Source organism: Onthophagus taurus, chromosome 7 (genome assembly GCF_036711975.1).
Source record: "Onthophagus taurus isolate NC chromosome 7, IU_Otau_3.0, whole genome shotgun sequence".
NCBI classification, from domain to species: domain Eukaryota; kingdom Metazoa; phylum Arthropoda; class Insecta; order Coleoptera; family Scarabaeidae; genus Onthophagus; species Onthophagus taurus.
The window spans coordinates 28475500-28496005 of NC_091972.1; the positions used below are offsets into that span (position 1 = coordinate 28475500).

Below are 20506 nucleotides of genomic sequence, written 5' to 3' on the forward strand. Positions count from 1 at the left end.
ATCCTGTATAAGATATTCTGATACAATATATGACAATCTATTTGATAGCATCTGAAGAGTAATCGTGCCAATTTAGAGCTTTTTTGAACGAACGTTGGCTGGGATATAGGGTTTTAAAGAGCATGGTGAAATTTGCCAAAAAAATCTTAAAATCAAAATAACTCTAAAACGGAAAACGCTAGGTACCAATAACTTTTATGAAAGTCAACCTTTGATTATATATAATATGGATTGAGCTAAGTGAATATATCTACTAACAAAAATGTGGCTCAAGTTGAATAGACGCAGATGGAAAGCGATAATGTGAAAGTGTAACAAAGATAGACATAAAACGGTACTAAACAGACGGGCGCATGCGCACAAAAGTGTCAAACCTCTTCCATTTGACGTTTATCGTTTTGTTGTGTCACAGCCAGTCACACCGTTATGTTTAGAAATGTATTGTTTCGTGTGCAAAGTTCGCGATAATACAGTTTCACATCACCTGTAAGTATTATAAATGTTATTTCTAATTGATAGTTTTTTATCTTATAAATTAACGCACGCCCATTATATGTCAATAATCCTCTATGTCTATCTCGGTTCGATCACCTTGCGCAAGCTATCTCTCTCGTTGGCTCAATCCATATTATATATAATCAAAGAAGTCAACATATTTTTTTACGTACAATTAAAAGGTGTAATAAAAACTATAGCATTCCATTTAAAATAACGAAGTTATGGTCTACTTCCGGTAGACCGGAAGTGGCAGCCATCTTGAAAATATTTTAGATCGAAAGTTCCGACTGAACAATCCATACTAGAAAAATTTCAAAACTGTACGAATACTGGAACTTAAAAAAGTTCTAACGAACCAGTTACGTGAGACACCCTGTATAAAATTTATTTCCCTCTACAAATTCCACCAACTTATCTCCACTTTCATTTCTATTCCCAATGCCGAAATTACCAATACATGATTCGTCCTTTTTTGTTTACCAACCTTTGCATTAAAGTCTCCCATGACCATGGTATATTTACATTTATCATATTCAATTGCCATCTGTAGGTTTTCATAAAACTCGTCTCATTCTTCCTCATTTGCGGTAGAGGTTGGTGCATATACTTGTATGATTTGTATTCTCCCGGCTTTTTTATATTCGAGGTTTAATATAATCTTCGCAATTCTGTGTGAATATGTTTTAAAGGAGGTAATATTATCTATACATCTTTTATTTATTAAAAATCCGGGTCCACCTGTCTTTCCTAATCCATTATAGTAAAATATTGTTTCCTTTACATTTATACACCGCTCTCCTTTTTTTCTGACCTGACTCAATCCTATTATATGCCAATTTGTGTTTTTTAGTTCTTCTAGCAATTCCTCTAATTTCTCATCTTCTCTCAAAGTTCTACAGTTATAGGTCAGTATTTCAAGTATTTTTTTATTATGATGTCGATTTATCTTTTGCATCTTTTCTCCTTTATTCTGTATATTCTGTGTGTTTAGCCAGGTTGTAGGGTAGTATGTTTCCATCATATATATACTATCTCCTATATCGCTGACTCCCTATCTAAGCAATGAGTGGCGAGCGTTTCCATCAAAAGCAGACGGAATGATATATGTTTTGTCTTTGTCGTGCCCCCATGTCGCGAAGGCGCTTGCGCGAATTGTAAATTTTAAAGAGTTTGAAGTGCTTCGCGCGTATTTTATGCAGCTTTGAAATGCAATTATTGTAGATAATTGACTTTAATTATAAATTATCATAGATGCATCAAACAAATTAGAATATATGTACTTTTGTGTGAAATTGACGTTGAATATTGCTTTAAATATCAACTTTATGTAGGTTGTTCATTAAACATTATATTCTTTAAAATTAAATTAATACATATATACATAGTAATTATTAAAAATGTGTACCAAAATATAGTTATTAATTTTTAACATAATTTGTGAGTTCACGCCCTTTAATGAAGTTGTTACATTAATTAAAGATATAAAATATGTACTTAGGGTACTTACTATTTAATGTACATAATATTCTATCATAAAATTTTCATCATATCGATGTAATTATTAATTAAATTTTTAAGAAAAATGTTTCAAGAAAAGGAGGGCTTTGAATTCTTTTTTATTACACTGAGATCGTTCCTTCTACCTGCTCAACCAATTTTTAGGCCCCAAAAATATCTTTTAACAAATTTTCTTCACTTTCTTAACAAATAATAATTACATTTTAAATTGCTTAGGCCCACTTTTACCACCTCTTGATAAATTTATCCGATTGATAAATTGGCGGTTTTAGCCAATGAGAGCGCTTAAAACCGCTGTAACCATGGTAATTACCTATCGGTTAAATTTATCAAGAGGTGGTAAAAGTGGGCCTTAGTCCTAAAATATGTTAATAATTATGTTATTATACACATGAAACCTATAATATATATAACTAAATATTTAGATTTTAGGTTATGTTTATGTCAAACATTTATTTGGTGATTTATAAACATCAAGGTCATCAGCTGCTATTAATTTTGAATTCACCGTCCAATAAGATAAAAGCGTACTCACCACGTGTTCACGCATGTCTCTTGAGTAGACGGGGGCACGACAGAGACAGATATATATATATATCTGCACTCTAGTGTTTACACTCTTTTGCTGCCTTAGTCAGCGATATAGGAGATAGTATATATATGGTTTCCATTTTCAATTTTCTTATTTTTGCCATGGTCGTTATATTTGAATGAAGATTGGTATTATAGTTTAATTGCTAGATATTGTCATTCTGTGTGTTTTTCGTTGCTCTCTCTGCTTTTGTGTTTTGCTTGTTTAAGTCCCCTGCAGTGAACGAGTGCGACTTTGGTCTCATAAAGTAACTATCAATTTGCTTCTGGAGGTCAAGTGTGCTTATTCCTCTTATTACTCTCTGTTCTCTCATTCATTTTTTTAATCTGTTGTCTCCCTTTTTTCGTTTCTTCATTTTCATTATAGTTCTTTTTTTTTTAATTATTATCCACCATTACCAATGTGGCTGAAGTTAGATTCATATTCGAATCTGTACCAGATTCAGATTCATAAAATTACAGTTGACCAGACAAGTATTGAACATATCAATTGAAAAATAGTTTTCTGAAATTACAGAAGTTGTAGCAATCTGCGACTACCCTGGATAATTCGAATAGACCCTCTAGTATGTTCCCTGTCTATCCTCACCCTCAGATTTGCCGTAGGGGCCGAGCGGTTCACCGTTTTCAATAGCATACTTAGATATTATTTTCTCAATAACTAGAGACTGCAGCACCCTGATACTAGTCTAGATTATTGCATTAGGTCCTCTGGTATCTTTCTAGCCCACCAGCACCCCCAGATTTGCCGTAGGGGCCGAGGGGTGAATTTTTTAATATTACTCGTTTTCAATATCAAATGTAAACATTGTTTTCTCAATAATTAGAGACTGCAGCACCCTGATACTAGTCTAGATTATTGCATTAGGTCCTCTGGTATCTTTCTAGCCCACCAGCACCCCCAGATTTGCCGTAGGGGCCGAGGGGTGAATTTTTTAATATTACTCGTTTTCAATATCAAATGTAAACATTATTTTCTCAATAATTAGAGACTGCAGCACCCTGATACTAGTCTCGATTATTGCATTAGGTCCTCTGGTATCTTTCTAGCCCACCAGCACCCCCAGATTTGCCGTAGGGGCCGAGGGGTGAATTTTTTAATATTACTCGTTTTCAATATCAAATGTAAACATTATTTTCTCAATAACTAGAGACTGCTGCACCCTAGAACTAGTCTAGATTATTATATTTAAAATTGATGTAATATTTAGTTTGATATTATAATTTCGTATTGCTTTTACTTCTATATAATAACATTGAAATAAAAGAAAGATCTACTAATGCAAATGAAACTATAATACTGCATAGTAACAGCCCCATTCTAAAACGTTCGTCGCCAACTATATCGCAGCTACTTGTTTCTAACGTTTCATTATTTAGTAATATTCATGATAGATTAGATGAAGAACATTTATCAGAACCCTCTACTGATAATGAAACCTTTATAACTAAGGCACAGCTACCGACGTTACAGGTAGAGCCGTGTCAATATAAAAAACATATAATATAAAAAACAAATACAAAAAACAATATAAAAAATTAATTTAAATGCTTTAATATGTCTAAAAATTTTGAAAAGTGTCGTTCAAGTTTCATTAATAAAGAAGTAAAAGCCATATGAAAATTATACCTTCAAATCAAACTAAATATTGAATAAATTTTGAATATAATAATCTAGACCAGTCCCAGGGCGCTGTAGTCTTTAGTTCTTCTAGTCTAGTCTAGAAAATAATTTTTAATTTTGCTATTGAAAACGAGGAATTTTAAAAAATTCACCCTTCGGCTCCTACGGCAAATCTGGGGGTGCGAGTGGACTAGAAGGATACCAGAGGACATAATGCAATAATATAGACTAGTCCCAGGGTGCTGCAGTTTCTAGTTATTGAGAAAATAATTTTTAACTTTGCTATTGAAAACGAGTAATATTGAAAAATTCACCCTTCGACCCTACGGCAAATCTGGGGGTACTGATGGGCTACAAGGATACCAAAGGACCTAATGCAATAATCTAGACTAGTCCCAGGGTGCTGCAGTCTCTAGTTATTAAGAAAATAATGTTTAGATTTGATATTGAAAACGAGTAATATTACAAAATTCACCCTTCGGCCCCTACGGCAAATCTGCGGGTGCTGATGGGCTACAAGGATACCAGAGGACCTAATGCAATAATCTAGACTAGTCCCAGGGTGCTGCAGTTTCTAGTTATTGAGAAAATAATTTTTACATTTGATGTTGAAAACGAGGAATATTGAAAAATTCACCCTTCGGCCCCTACGGCAAATTTGGCGGTGCTGATGGGCTACAAGGATACCAGAGGACCTAATGCAATAATCTAGACTAGTCCCAGGGTGTTGCAGTTTCTAGTTATTGAGAAAATAATTTTTACATTTGATATTGAAAACGAGGAATATTGAAAAATTCACCCTTCGGCCCCTACGGCAAATTTGGGGGTGCTGATGGGCTACAAGGATACCAGAGGACCTAATGCAATAATCTAGACTAGTCCCAGGGTGCTGCAGTTTCTAGTTATTGAGAAAATAATTTTTACATTTGATATTGAAAACGAGGAATATTGAAAAATTCACCCTTCGGCCCCTACGGCAAATCTGGGTGTGCTGATGGGCTAGAAGGATACCAGAGGACCTAATGCAATAATGTAAACTAGTCCCAGGGTGCTGCAGTCTCTAATTATTGAGAAAATAATGTTTACATTTGATATTGAAAACGAGTAATATTAAAAAATTCACCCCTCGGCCCCTATGGCAAATCTGGGGGTGCTGGTGGGCTAGAAAGATACCAGAGGACCTAATGCAATAATCTAGACTAGTATCAGGGTGCTGCAGTCTCTAATTATTGAGAAAATAATGTTTACATTTGATATTGAAAACGAGTAATATTAAAAAATTTACCCCTCGGCCCCTACGGCAAATCTGGGGGTGCTGGTGGGCTAGAAAGATACCAGAGGACCTAATGCAATAATCTAGACTACTATCAGGGTGCTGCAGTCTCTAGTTATTGAGAAAATAATATCTAAGTATGCTATTGAAAACGAGGAACCCCTCGGCCCCTACGGCAAATCTGAGGGTGAGGGTAGACAGGGAACATACTAGAGGGTCTATTCGAATTATCCAGGGTAGTCGCAGATTGCTACAACTTCTGTAGTTTCAGAAAACGATTTTTCAATTGATATGTTCAATACTTGTCTGGTCAACTGTAATTTTATGAATCTGAATCTGGTACAGATTCGAATATGAATCTAACTTCAGCCACATCCATTACCATGCTTTTAGTTTGGTGTTCTTCTTCTTCTTCTTCCTCCTCTGACCTGTGTCTTTTCTTATGAAGTATCTTTTGGATGTCCTCTTGTATTTCTCTTCCATTAACAATAAGTTTATCATATTTTATGAATGCTCTTTCTCCATTTTCTCTAAGTTTTTTCATTGCTGGGACTAGGTTCTTCTGTTTTAGTTGTATATCTTTCAGGAGATCTTCTGTTATGATAATACCACTTCCCAATAGCATTAATAATGTTAAGTCAACTTATGAAATTTAATATCATCTTTAAGTATCACAACACACTGATGAAGTGTTCTACAATCGATGGAGAACAGAAAACTAAATTTGAAGGAAAATTGAATAAAACAGCCTTAGTGTCTTTTCTTTAATAACTTTCTTTTTCAATTTTACGAGTTGTGTAGTCAATGGACTACAAAATCTCTGAAAAAAATCTGTTTGTACGAAAACCAAGTTTTTTTTTTAAATTTCATTTGACACATTACTTTTCAATCACCTATATTTATTTCTAATCGTTAAAGAAATGTTTTTAACTTTTACTTATAGACTTCCACGGAATGAAAGGTATGGGAACAGTTCTAAGAAATACGGGTGCATTTTTTATGCGAAGATCATACAATAGCGATAGTATTTATTGGGATTCATTTCGAGAATACGTTCACCAACTAGTTACAAAAGGTGACAAAGGAATTGAATTTTTCGTCGAAGGAACTCGAAGTAGAACCGGCAAAAGTTTATATCCAAAATTTGGATTATTAACGATGATTCTTCGTGCGTATTTTAATAGTGAAGTGCCAGATATTTTGTTTGTACCAATTAATATAAGTTACGATAGAATCATGGAAGAGAAATTGTTTGGATTTGAGTTATTAGGGGTTCCAAAACCGAAAGAAAGTACCTCGGTAAGTTTCATTAGAATAATAAAAAACTTTTTAACTAATTTTTTTGCCTTAGGGATTTTTTAAATCGTTGAGCATTATTAATGAAAACTTTGGTAAAGTTTTTATAAATTTTGGTGATGCGATATCAGCTCATGATTTTTTTAATGGAAAAATTGATCGATCTTGTCACAATTTAGACCCAGTTTATCTTCGAAAAATAACAGAAAGTGAAAGGAGAGCGACAAGTCTTTTAGCACAAAAAATTGTCGAATCACAACAAAAACTCTGTACTGTTACAACGTTTAATTTAATATCGACCGTTTTTGCAAATAATTTAAATTTATGGCAAACATCCATCGATGTAAACACGTTGTTATCGCACGTAAAATGGATGGATTCAATTTTAAGAAATTTTGGCGCCGTGTGCGATTTTGATGGAACGATTGAATGTTTATTAAATTCAATTGAAGTTCATCACAATTTAATTAGATGGAATACAAAGGGAGAATGTTATTTGGTTCATGATGCGATAGATTTGCGAAATGTTGACAAAACTAAAATGAAAGGACATCAATTAAGTGAAAAAACCATGTTGAATGCTGTACCTTTAGTAATGTTACAACTTTATGTTAATCCTATACTTCATTATTTTATTAATCCAGCAATAGTGGTTACAATATTAAGAAGAAATTATTCTAAAAGACATAAAGGTAATTGTTTTATTCTGTAGAGTAGAAGAAAATGGTTAAGAAAAAATTAGATTAGTTGCTAAATTTCTATACTAAGCATAGCGTTTAACGACTATAATGATAGTAATTATAATCAACTAATTTTAACTCGTTTTAACAGCAGGCAGAAAAATTATAGCATAGAGTGAATAAAATAATAAGAATCATTTCAAAGGTACTATTTCTAAAACCTTCTCAGTTGTTTGTCTCTAAGTAATGCGACATCAAAATGTGTGTATGAACGCAATCAAAGTCTCACATTTCATGGTGAAATAAGTTTTGTTATTGTTGTATTTACTATATTCTATAATTTTACAGAGAACTGTTTTGATATAATTAAATATGCTATGCTTTATATGCGACTATTGTAAAATGTACTCATATGAGAAAAACTACATAGGTTCGAAAGTAATTACTAAGAGAAGGTTTTACAGATGATATTTAACTTTCTTGCATATACGTATCTTTTATGGCATATACAGGTGAGTTTTTTTTCCATGTTTAGTATAGAGATCTTGAAAACTAGCGGAGATAGAGAGACGATTAAATAGGGAAAGAATTGCAGTTTCATGAACTCAATTTAATGAGCTTTTTGTTTTTTGGATAAAATGCATGGTTAAATAGATATCTCGAAAAAACAGTTTTTTTGTTATATCGTTAGAATTTGTAGGGTATTACATGTTTAATAAAACAGGCTAACTGATTTTTTTATTTAAGCAATAATTTTTGAGTTATGACACAAACTTGTAATTTTTCTGATGGAAACCATAGTTGGCCATGACTTTATAAAAAAGGCCTTTTCTCAGCGATTCTAATGATATTATATACCACTTGACATAGATATTTTTATTAATAAATAAATTATAGCCATTTATTCTTTTAATTGGAAAACTGTTCAGATAGTATGCTATGGAAACAATTGATAGATACGTTTGGATATGACAGCTTCAGGCAAACGTATGTTTCGTTTAGTTTCTAATTAACGTTGTTTGAGGTTTTGTAAATTATAATTAATATGAATTTTTCTAATCAATAAAAGCGTGATATCATTGAGTGTTACATTTTATGCTATAAAAATGCAATACAAGCTGCAGAACAGTATTTTGATCGTCGCCAGCCTTCTTTACCTACTTTGAAGAGGCTAATAATTTGGGCGAGTATGATTCTTTCTGTAAACCAACTAAAGATGCAACACAGAAGTAAATATATTAGCACGAATCCATCAAGATGCATCGGTTTCAACACAAGTTGCATCTGAAGGAGGCACGTCACAACGTACTGTCGTAAGAGAACTAAAAAAGCATAGATGTCACTCATGTAAAATGGCAATTTCACAAACACTACCCCCAGATGACTACAATAAGCGTGTAGAATATCGTACGTGGTTTATTAACATGCGTGAAGCTAATCATAGCTTAGACTCAAGTTTTGTGGACAGATGAAACACGATTTACAAATTGCGGCATGTTCAATAGACATAATCAACATTTATGGATGCAGGAAAATCCACACCATGTTCAAGAGAGGAGACCTCAAGTTAAGTTTGGATTTAATGTTTGGTGCAGTGTCATTTGTTCAAGAATTCTTGGTCCGTACATTTTTTATGATACGTTAAATGGAGATCGTTATCTTCACTTTCTACAGAACGAGTTCGATATTATGTTGGATGAATTGCTCTTGCAGACACGTCATTTGCTTAAATGGTTTCAACACGATTGTGCACCACCACTTAATAAGGTAGCGGTACGAAATCATGGAAACTTACGTTTGCAAATATATCTATCAATTGTTTCCATAGCATACTACCTGAACAGTTTGCAAAGTAAAAGAATAAATGGCTATAATTTATTTATTAATAAAAATATCCATGTCAAGTGGTATATCATTCGTTGAGAATGAATCGTTGAGAAAAGGTCTTTTTTATAAAGTCATGGCCAACTATGATTTCCATTAGAAAAATTACAAGTTTATGTCATAGTCATAACTCAAAAATTATTGCTTAAATAAAAAAACAGCTAGACTGCTGGAGTTTTCTAACATTTAAGGTCTGCTTAAGGGATTATCTATTAACACTGCAATTATCTGAATCTAACTTTTGATGTCACCTGCTTCTCTTCTCTTTTCCTTTTTTTTTTCTTTTCTCTTTTTTTTTCCTCCTCTCTATCAACTGTACTAGTTGTGTTTCTTCTTTTTTTTTTCCTTTTCCTCTGCTCTTTCTCTTCTTTTTACTTAAATATTGTATTATTTAATAATGCCATATTGATTATTTTCTTTTTACATACATTGCTGGTTGGGTCTTTTGGAAGACATCGCTCTTGGCGATAAACTGACCTTTTGTCAACATACACTATTAATTAATTCATTTATGTATACATATATACAGGGTGTCCCGTTAAGCGTACGGAGCGGCTGTATCTCTAGAACGGTAAGGCCTAGAGGTTTGGGAAAAAAATCCTTATAAGCAAAGTGACCAAGAGAAATAGCTGGAAATTATTTTGAAGTTCGTAATTCGACCGCTAGGGGGCGTAACTGCCATTGAGAAACATAAAGTTCCCGCTATCTCAGAAACTTATACGATGAGCTATAACTTTGACAACATCATTTAATAGCTTGGATAATACCGCATCGCTTTTGTTTTGCGATATTTCTCATATCTGTCATAATAAGGGAGGGGGAGGCCAATGCGTTTTCATATGTTTACATTTTAATATCTCCTAGACCATTCAACCGATTTGAATATTTTCGGTGTTGTTTGAAAGAGCATTTTATGCTCTTTTTAAAGATATTTTCAGTAAGACCGTCTGCTTTAAAACAAATGAGCTAGAGGACGTTATCTGCAGCGATTACATATTTTTGTGATTTTTGAAGAAAAGTTAAATGGAACGATACTATTTACTTCACAGACCCTTAGTCACCTTAAAGTTTGCTAAATTTTAGTGAAAACCGCATCTCGATATCGCCACCCGTTCTCGAGTTATAGAAGAAAATGTGAAAAACAAATCACATAACCATGGTAACTGTAAACATGTCATTTACTAACGCAGAAGCGTATGATAGAGCGTATGATGATTTATTTTCAATGTTTCGAATACGATGCAACTGCATGGCAAAAATGTGCAATGCAATTACGACAAAGAAAGACATTTTTCTCTAGAAGTGTTTTTAAGATTGACTTAGCGATTACGGAAAACTGGCAACGTGTAGCCCATTCAGACATCTCTATGAATTCGTAAATCACATTGGTGCGCAATGTGATCCCACATAATCTGGGAACTCCGAAAACAATTGTCCACAAGAGTTCTCAAGAGAATAATATCTCCACCACGTTGTTTTACATCAGGCCTTAACAGATACCGATTATGATAACAGACTGAACTATTACCATTGACTTTTAAATATGATTTGGGCAAATCCAAACCTTTTATCATAAATGCTATGGATGCATGAAGCATCTGTCCACAAGCTGATGTAAACTTGCATAATATGCATTGTTGGTTCGAGCAAAACCCACATTTTATCACCCCTTTATCTATTGGGTAGACTAAACGACCTGACTTTTCAAGAAAAAACCAATAACCAGGGAAAATATGACAAAACACTAAATACCATTAGAAACGTGTCCAGGGCCGAGACTTAAGCAGCGCTTTCTTTTCGTCGAAACTAGATTAAATAAATGCATCAAGGTTTATGGAAGGCATTTCGCACATTAGTGAGTTATTTTTGCCAAAAATTTAAGTTATTCTAAGTGTTTTGGTTTATTTTGTTTTATTATCATTGTTGATGTTTCATTGATCCGTTGGCTTTTCAACACGCCTCACAAGTAGTTTTGAAGCAGTTCTAAGCTTGGATAAAGTGTGAAGGAAGGTTCTAGATAATAAAATTTTTGTTCTCTCTTATTTGTTTCCTAAGGTAACTTGATCCGATTAAGATATACGACTTTTTAACATTTTCTTTTATAATTCGAGAATGGATGGAGATATCGAGATGCGGTTTTCACTAATATTTAGCAAATTTTATGGTGATTAACGGTCTGTGAAGTAAATAGTACCGTTCCATTTAACTTTTTTTCAAAAATCACGAAAATATGTAACCGCTGCAGATAACGCCCTCTAGCTTATTTGTTTTAAACCAAGCGGGCTTACTGAAAATATCTTTTAAAAGAGCATGAAATGCTCTTTCAAACAAGACAAAAAATATTCAAATCGGTTGAATGGTCCAGGAGATATTAAAATGTAAACATTTGAAAACGCATTGGCCTCCTCCTCCCTTATTATGAGAGATATGAGAAATATCGCAAAACAAAAGCGATGCGGTATTATCCAAGCTATTAAATGATGTTGTCAAAGTTATAGCTCATCGTCTAACTTTCTGAGATAGCGGGAATTTTATGTTTCTCTATGGCAGTTACGCCACCTAGCGGTTGAATTACGAACTTCAAAATAATTTCCAGCTATTTCTCTTGGTCACATTGCTTATAAGGATTTTTTTCCCAAACCTCTAGGCCTTACCGTTGTAGAGATACAGCCGCTCCGTACGCTTAACGGGACACCTGTATATATACTATACATATACCGGGTGTCCCTCAAAAGTGGTTCACCCCCATATTTTTCTTTATTATTGGTGATATAAGAAAACCATTTGGAATGCATAGTTAGGTCGCTAAAATGGATTATTACGACATGAAATCATTCTTTTTGTACTTCCGGTTACACCGGATGTGAGTACTAATTTCGCTATTTTTCTTCAGTTGGGTTGATAGTATAATTTCACATTACTTTTACTTGAAAAAATTTTCACGATCGCTTATAATTTTTGAAAAAAAAGTTGTTTTCGTTATTTTATAACGTTTTAGTACCTTCGGAAAATGTATTACAACTTTTGACGCATAGTAGCTAGGTTAATAGTATAAACTACGTTATGTCCCTCTTGATTTGCTATTTCTCGAGCAGTGATCACTGCTATGCTGTAGTCAGTGTTTTTTTTTTTAATAATGGTGTAAATTAACAGTTGTATTAAATTAGTTTTAAAAGAAAAACGCTATCTTTCGCGTCGCTGGATGAGCGTATTAGTGCGAATAACGTACCATTATTTTCTTAGCCGCCTAGGTTACCTGACTTAATGCCCGGTTCACATAATTCCAGTAGTATTCCAGTCCAGTGATTAAACCCAAAGCTAGAATTCTACTGGAATAATGTAAACCAGCACTGAAATGCACTCATTCCAGTTCAGTGACTGTATAACATCTCTGAATAACGTATCGCTACGTTGAATATTACAAGAAATTAATGATAACAACTCCTTAAGATTTTCTGCCGTCATTCTCATTGCCAACTTGTATGCAGAGGGATCATCTGACTTGAGCTGTTGAAGAAGAATCGAACCTTAATTTGTATTTCACTTATCCAGTTTCCTCACCACCTTCCTTAGTTCTTCTTCCACTATATCAGTTACTTATTCTAACAGTAGTAACTGATTGGTTTGAAGCAATTTTTGAACTCCTTTCTTGAAATCATTGTTATTACAGTATTACCGATTCAACAGCTTTTGAATGATTGGAATAATGTAAGCAATATGATCTAGTCCAGCACTGGACTGGATTGATTCGCTAGATTATTGAAGTGGAATAATGTCAACCAGGCATAACACCATGTGATTTCATTCTGCGTGGGCACATTAAGAATCTTATTTACGTTCCCCTACTACCAAATACATTAGAAGAACTCACTGAAAGAATTAATCCTGCAGTGATGGCAATTAAGATGAAGTTATAAAATGTATGGAACGAATTAAACTATCGGCTAGATATATGTCGTGCGACTTCCCTCAGCCCCCTGGTCCACATAGAATATTTGTGAGTGTGCAAAAAAACTTGGACATTTTCCGGTTATTTTGATGTTTGATTCATAATAATTTTGATAATATAGCATTTAAAAACGAATAAATCTTTAATAACAACCTGTATAACGTGAAATGAGTACATTTTTCAATAGATGCGATCAAAAATGTCTAATAAGAATTATCACCCTTCTATTTCTTTATTTCTAGACAAACTCCTCGACGAGTTTAACTTTCTCAGATCTGTATTTGCTAGAGAATTTGTCTTGTTTCCTGAGAACTCAACACGGGTGCGTTTGGCTGTGTTGTTTGTTTAGTTTTTTTTTTTTTTCATTTATTTTCATCTGTTTTCTATATTTCCATTTATTTCTTATTATTATTCATGTTGATTTAATAGAACATTTTTAACTGCACCATCGAATATTCTTTCTTTTAAAAATTAAGTTTTTATTATCTAAAATAATTTTATTTCCAGGATTTTATTGAAACTTTGGATCGTTTAAACGAATTAAATTCAATTGACATCGATGGGAACCTCATTAGCTTAACAACAGATAATGATCTTTATCATTTATTTCAACACATTTTAGAACCGTTCCTTTTAACTTATTACATTTTATGTAATGTTTTAACTAACGTTAGTATAAATTGAATAGTTTTATTATATTATTAATAATTAATTTATTAGGCTAATTTACGGAAAGAAACAGAAAGTGATATAATATCAGAAACTCAGAAAGAAATCGAAAAATTATTCAACGATCATATAAATGAATATATTCATCCTTACAGCCTTAGTTTGGACACCATTTCGAATTGTTTACAAAATATGGTTGATTTAAAAATGATACAAAAAATAAAAAGGTAAAAGAAACGAATTTTGATTTATCATAATTATTTTATACGATTTTTATTTTTAGGGACGAAACGTATTTTTACCAAACTACTCTTTATTTAATTGAAAACTTAAGGAATCAAATATGTAAGTACTAAATACAGTAAAACCTCGATATAACGGATTAATACGGGGAAGGGTCGTTATAGTTAAAAGTCCGTTGTATACAAAATTTTTGATTTAGATTAAACTGTTTGAATGAACAATTTTAATATACACAAATTCGGACAGCTATCCACACCGCTGCGTTCAATCTACTTAACTTTATACCAAAGACGATAGAATCTCAGAGGACTGCTACATCGCGGGAATAAGTGCGCAGTTCAAAGGCCCGTTCGTGACGTCACGAATGGGTGGACAACTCTTTGGTCTAAGCCTCTTCTCTTTTAAATGATCCCCTTCTTAATTCATGATAAATCAATCCCAAGCTATTGATACATCCGATAAGATACACATTTGCTCCCCAACTACCGGAAGCAATGAAAGTACAACGACTTCCTTTTTTTCAACGACCTTGACTTCGCGAGATAAAGAAATTAAAGTTTGTTTCGTCTAAATAAATTACACAGGTCTGCAAAAATTACTTTCATAAAAACTTTTTAGATTATTTAGGGTGATACAACAGTTTTGAAAGGTGCTGAATCCGAAAATGACAACAGCTTTTCCCTCGATCCCTCGATTCCCTCGATCAGCAGTAGTCACCCATCATACTGACGTTCCAACTACCCTAATATCTCTTCTCCATGACCTTAATATCCTGATGAAAACGTTCACCCTGCTCTTCACTGGTACTACCCAAGTTTTCAGGGAAAAATCCAAATAAGAATGTAGAAAGTGAACTTTTATGCTCATCAAGCAGCCAAGTTTTTCAATTTTTTTGAGAAGAATCATCGACAATGCTGATATAGTTAAGGTCTTTTTCATTCCCTAAAAATCTAGTGATTACCTTTTTCAAATTTTTCATCAAATATTAGTTTACGTATGTCAGGACCCACAAAAATTCTGACAAATCTGGAAATTGTGTGCAGAGGAATTGAAAGCAGTCACCAGTGTTAGGTAAAGCTTTGACGAATTGTTTCATGAGTCCTAACTTGATCTGAAGAGGAGGGAGACAAATTTTTCTGGGATCAACTATAGCTTCGTGGTAAACGTTCTTTTCACCTGGCCCCAATGTTTGTTGGGTTGGCCATATTTTTTTAGTCCAGTGTTTATTCCTTGCTCTGCTATTCCATTCACAAATGAAACATGAGAACCTTGGGTTACGAGTGCCTCAGGTTACGAGTTTTTCGGGTTACGAGCTGAAACTCATGTCTCAGTTTACGAGCAAAAAGTTATATAATAAGACAACATCTACAATATGCACCATTCTCAAGAGTAAAGAGAAAATAAAAAGCTTAGATGCAGCAAAGGGTCTCACAAATAACGTGTCGACGAGGCAGCGACCACGTGTGATAGAAGAAGTTGAAAAGAAAAATTGTTGCTGGTGTGGATAAACGAAAAGCAGCTAGCAGAATTTAAAGCAAGGCGAAGATGGTTTGAGAAGTTTAAGAGATGGACGGGCATACATAGCCTCATTCGTCACGGAGAAACAGCTAGATTCGGGCCAGTACATCCCCCAGCAGGTCTTTAATTGCGACGAAACAGGCCTCTTCTGGAAAAAAATGCCGAAGAGGACCTATATAACACAAGAGGTGGCCAAGTTACCAGGCCACAAACCAATGAAAGATCATCTGACTCTTCTCTTTTGTGCAAATGCGAGTGGCGACATGCAGATAAAGCCTCTCCTTGTTTACTCATCGGAGAACCCGCGAACATTCAAGAGATGTAATGTGCAAAAGAGCAAGCTGCCTGTTATGTGGAGGTCAAACAGCAGGGCATGGATCAACGGAGAGCTATTTACTCAATGGTTAAACAGAGTCGAGATCTCTCGGCGAGACTGTCCGAATGTGTAGGGGTTATTTTTTCATCGAAACGAGACTCGGCGAGAGCCTTTTGACTCGTGCAAAAAAACCGACTCCGGATGGAGCGCAGCCGAGGCGAGATAAGGAGGGTCGAGGCGAGATGAGCGAGAGTGTGGATCAAGCATGAGTTAAAAAAATACCTCCTATACAATAATCTTCTAAAAGCCTTGCTACTTATGGATAATGCTCCTGTCCACACAAAAAGAGTACAGGATAACATTTTGGAGGAGTTTAGTTTTATAAAAATTGTATTCCTTCTACCCAAGACAACTCCCATCCTGCAGCCTGGATGCAGATGGATCAACAAGTTATCCCTAACTTCAAGAAATTGTCAATTGCCTGATAGCAAAAATGCAAGAGAGCAATACTGTTAAGAGTAAGATTTGCTACAACTTTTACTCTAAAAGTTCTTTTGTGATATGCTTTGAATCCCGGGTGTTAATTAACAATTTATAAAACAACGAAATTCATCAAATTTTTCCTACTTTTCGCAATATCTATACATCTGATAACAAAAGTGTAAGAGAGCAATATTGTTAAGAATGAACTAAAAGTTTGATTATAATATGCTTCATTTCCCAACTATTACCATTAACAACTAGTAAAATAACGAAATTCCTCATAATTTCGTATTTTTCCCGATATCTGTAACTTATTAGCTTTTTTGTGAAGACCGAAAACTTGGAGCTATTTAAAGAAAATGGGAAGACAATTTGCTAAAGGGCTTTTCAAACTCTGCTTCGACGTCACCGAGGTTACACATCTTACCCCACAAAAGTTTTGGAAAAATCACTTCGACATTGTACGTTGCTTAAAATTCATCGACACAGCCTGCCATGCTGTGTGGTCACAAAAAAAACTGTGCGTGGAGAAAGTTGTGGCCTGAGGTGATTTTAGAAGGAAACTTAGAGGACGTTATGAGTAAAAATGACCCTGTCGAAGAAATCGTGTCACTAGGCAAATCTCTAGGCCTTGAGATAGACGAAACTGACATCGAAGAACTCATTGCAGAACATAGCAAGGACCTCAGCGTCCAGGAGTTGAAGCAATTACATGAACAACACCATCAGCTAAACGAGGGTTTGTCGGGAGCAGAGGAAGATAAGAGGGAGAAAAAGAAACTATCAACAGCAGAGATTGAAGCTCATAGTTCAATGTGGTTATGTGATTTATTTAATGATGTTGCGATGGTTCATTTCAAAAGCGTGTAAAAAGTCATCAAAAAGAGGTGCCGATTACAAATTTCTATAAGAGAAAAGCTGTGGATAGTGATGAATGTGAACCAACATACAGTGTGTCCCCGGATAGGTGAAATGACTCTTATAAAAGGTAAAATTTTTTCGATATTAATTGTCATCTTTTGGGGTTTAGCCCTGCTTGATTAACGACTAATTTTGAACATATTATCAATTTTTAAAAAGCAAGTGAGCCTTGACAGTGAAAGAAAAACTCTTTTTGTGGCAGGTAAAGTACCTTTTCTGTTTACAGTACGTGAAAGTGTTACTAAGAAGTTTTGTTAAGAATGAAAAACTATGACCATATGCAAATTTTCGGATTGATCGGCCTACTTTGAAAAAATCCATATCAAACAATTTTATTTCTAACAAAGACTGCCATGGAAAAACAAAATTGCTTTCCTGTCACTGTTAATCTGCCAAACTGTAATTTAGTAAACTTAAAGTGTTTTTTAAATACAATGTTAACATTAGAGGAAAAAGTTGACGTGATTCAGTGTTATGGAACCGGGGAAAAACCGATAAATATGGTTATTGCTTTATTTAGTGAAAAATTTCCAAATACTGGAATTAAAAGAAGTACTTGTTGGCGTTTAATCAAAAGGTTTCTTACAGCAGGAAATATTCACTCTAAGAAAAAAAAATTATGATGAAACTGATTTGAACATGTTGTTTATTTCTACCGAATAATCTGAATCTCAAAACAAAAATCGTAATAAAGTACTATTGACGAAAATAATGAACAATGGGTTTTATCAAAGTAGGCCGATGATTCCGAAAATTTGCATATGGCCATAACTTTTCATTCTGAATAAAATTTCTTAGTAACATTTTACCATACTGTAAACACAAGAAGTTTTCGCTTCAGTGTCACCACTCACTTGTTTTTTAAAATTTGAAAATATGTTCAAAATTAGTCTTTAACCAAGGAGGGCTGAACCCCAAAAGATGACAATTAATATCGAAAAAAATCTACATTTTATAAGAGTCGTTTCACCTATCCGGGGACACACTGTATATAAAAAATGTTTACTTGAAACTTTTTTCGATTCGAGGTTTTGTTTTTGAGATATAATCATGTCATTTTAAATGAAACACCCGATATACAAAATGTAAAAAATGACCAATGAAAAACAGCTGACTTGGTCCTTTTTAACTCATGGCAATCAAATTTTTGTTTTTAGGTATTTTGTATACGTTATATGTTTTAGGTATTATAGGGTTTTATAATGGTGCTATGGGTTAATAATAGTTATTTATATTATAAGTGGGCTAGAAACATAATTACTGTACGAGTGTGGAGAATTGCACGAGGTCGTAGACCGAGTCGTGTAATCACACGAGTACTGTAATTATGCTCTAGCCCACGTATGATATACAGCATTTTATCTACGACTGCTAAAAATTACTAAAAAATCAATTTCTTTCAAAAAGTCTATTTGACATTTATAAAAATATTTTGAAATGATTGTTGACAATTTTGAATTGTTAGTTTCAACAACATGTTTACTCATCTGGAATAAGTGTTTCGAAATGTAAAAACATAACAATTAATGTTTATAATAAATAGTATTGTTGCTCTGTAAGTAGATAGCACTTTTTCTTTTGTATTGTTGCTCGTTTCAATAAATTAAGTCTGTTCTGATTAGGCTAAAAATGCGTTACGTAATGAAATCAGTGCGGTAATGAACTTCATTACGTAACTCAAATCACCTCAAATGAGTGAGGTAATGATGACTTATCCAAGCAGTCGTAGATAATAGTATATTATTCAACAAGCGTATAATGGCGGCTGTTACTCACAAAGATGAAGTTGCAACACGAGCGAGCGAAGCGAGCGAGTGTTGTAATCTGAGTGGGTAACATCCATTATACGCAAGTTGAATACTATACTTTATCTACAACTATTTAATTTTGAAAAAAAAAATCAAAAAAGGAAAAAAAATAGACTTGATAGACATTTCAAACATAACCTCAATATAAGATAGCTGTCATTTCTGTTAATATTTTATTTTTTGATTAGTAGGCCGTGTCAGAACTGTGGAATAATAGCTTCATTATTCAACACTTTGTCAGTCATGAGTAATGCGTGTCATTACCCGTCAAAAATCAAATGTGTAACGAATAGATAATTCAATAGTTGTAGATAAACATTACTACTTACATTACTACTTAATATTATTTTTCAACTGCGATAAATTCGAATCATATCGACTGGAATTCATCAGTTCTTTGCTATCGCACGGTTTCTCCTTGCCACTTGATGTTATGACGATTTTAAGCTGAAATTGTTTTGAGATTTTTAAAATTATTTTTGTTTTCATGAGGAAGAGTCGTTTTGCACTGTTGCTTATCGGCTGGGATCCCGCAGAGCTATATAAATAAAAAAAAATTTATTTAACATTCCCCTTCTTTTGGTTTTTCTTCTTGATTTTTTACTTATCTGAACTGCTCTTTTTGCAACACCAAGAATTTCAGCTCAATTAATATCTATGAACGCTAACATTTATATTTAAATATACTTATGTATATAAACAGATAATATTAATAGTATCACTTAAAAATATTTTGTCTGTTATATCGAGGTTTTACTGTAATAACTTTAGTAAGTTTTTTGCAACAATTTTAATTTGATTTCTTTCTTTCTAGGTGATTACTTGCTTTATATCCCAAAAGGAAATATAAACAAATCGATTTGTAAATTATAAATAAAATTATTTAAATTTACTCATATTATTTATTTAATATTATTGGGCAATTATTTCGAAAATAACTATATTTTGTTATTAACTAATAAGAAAATGGCCAAAGATAATCCAAAATATTCTTTTTACACGTAATTATGACTCACCTGTATACCATAACATTTTTTTTAATGATTGAATAAAAACACGTTCTTATATCACATTTGACTTTTACTCAATAGTTTTTCATTCAGTTACAATCTCAATACAAATACGAACTACAAAAATCGAAGCTACAAGATTTATTTATTTTTGTTGTTTCAATTAAAAAATAACGCTCTCGGTTGCACGTTTCTTTATTTCAATCACTCTAAAAATCGGAAACG

The 20506-nt window shown here is 33.5% G+C and overlaps 1 protein-coding gene across 1 annotated transcript in view; it reads left to right on the forward strand.

The window, feature by feature from the left end:
- The window catches only part of LOC111420965 (dihydroxyacetone phosphate acyltransferase), a 33232-nt gene extending 12891 nt beyond the window's left edge, over window positions 1-20341 (forward strand). Inside the window, exons 4-10 of the mRNA XM_023054071.2 lie at window positions 6448-6803; window positions 6856-7492; window positions 13556-13635; window positions 13821-13982; window positions 14034-14209; window positions 14266-14327; window positions 20086-20341. Coding sequence (XP_022909839.2) covers window positions 6448-6803; window positions 6856-7492; window positions 13556-13635; window positions 13821-13982; window positions 14034-14209; window positions 14266-14327; window positions 20086-20144 — 1532 coding nt within the window. The 3' untranslated portion in view covers window positions 20145-20341. The remainder of the gene's footprint in view (window positions 1-6447; window positions 6804-6855; window positions 7493-13555; window positions 13636-13820; window positions 13983-14033; window positions 14210-14265; window positions 14328-20085) is intronic.
- The last annotated feature ends 165 nt before the right edge of the window (window positions 20342-20506 follow it).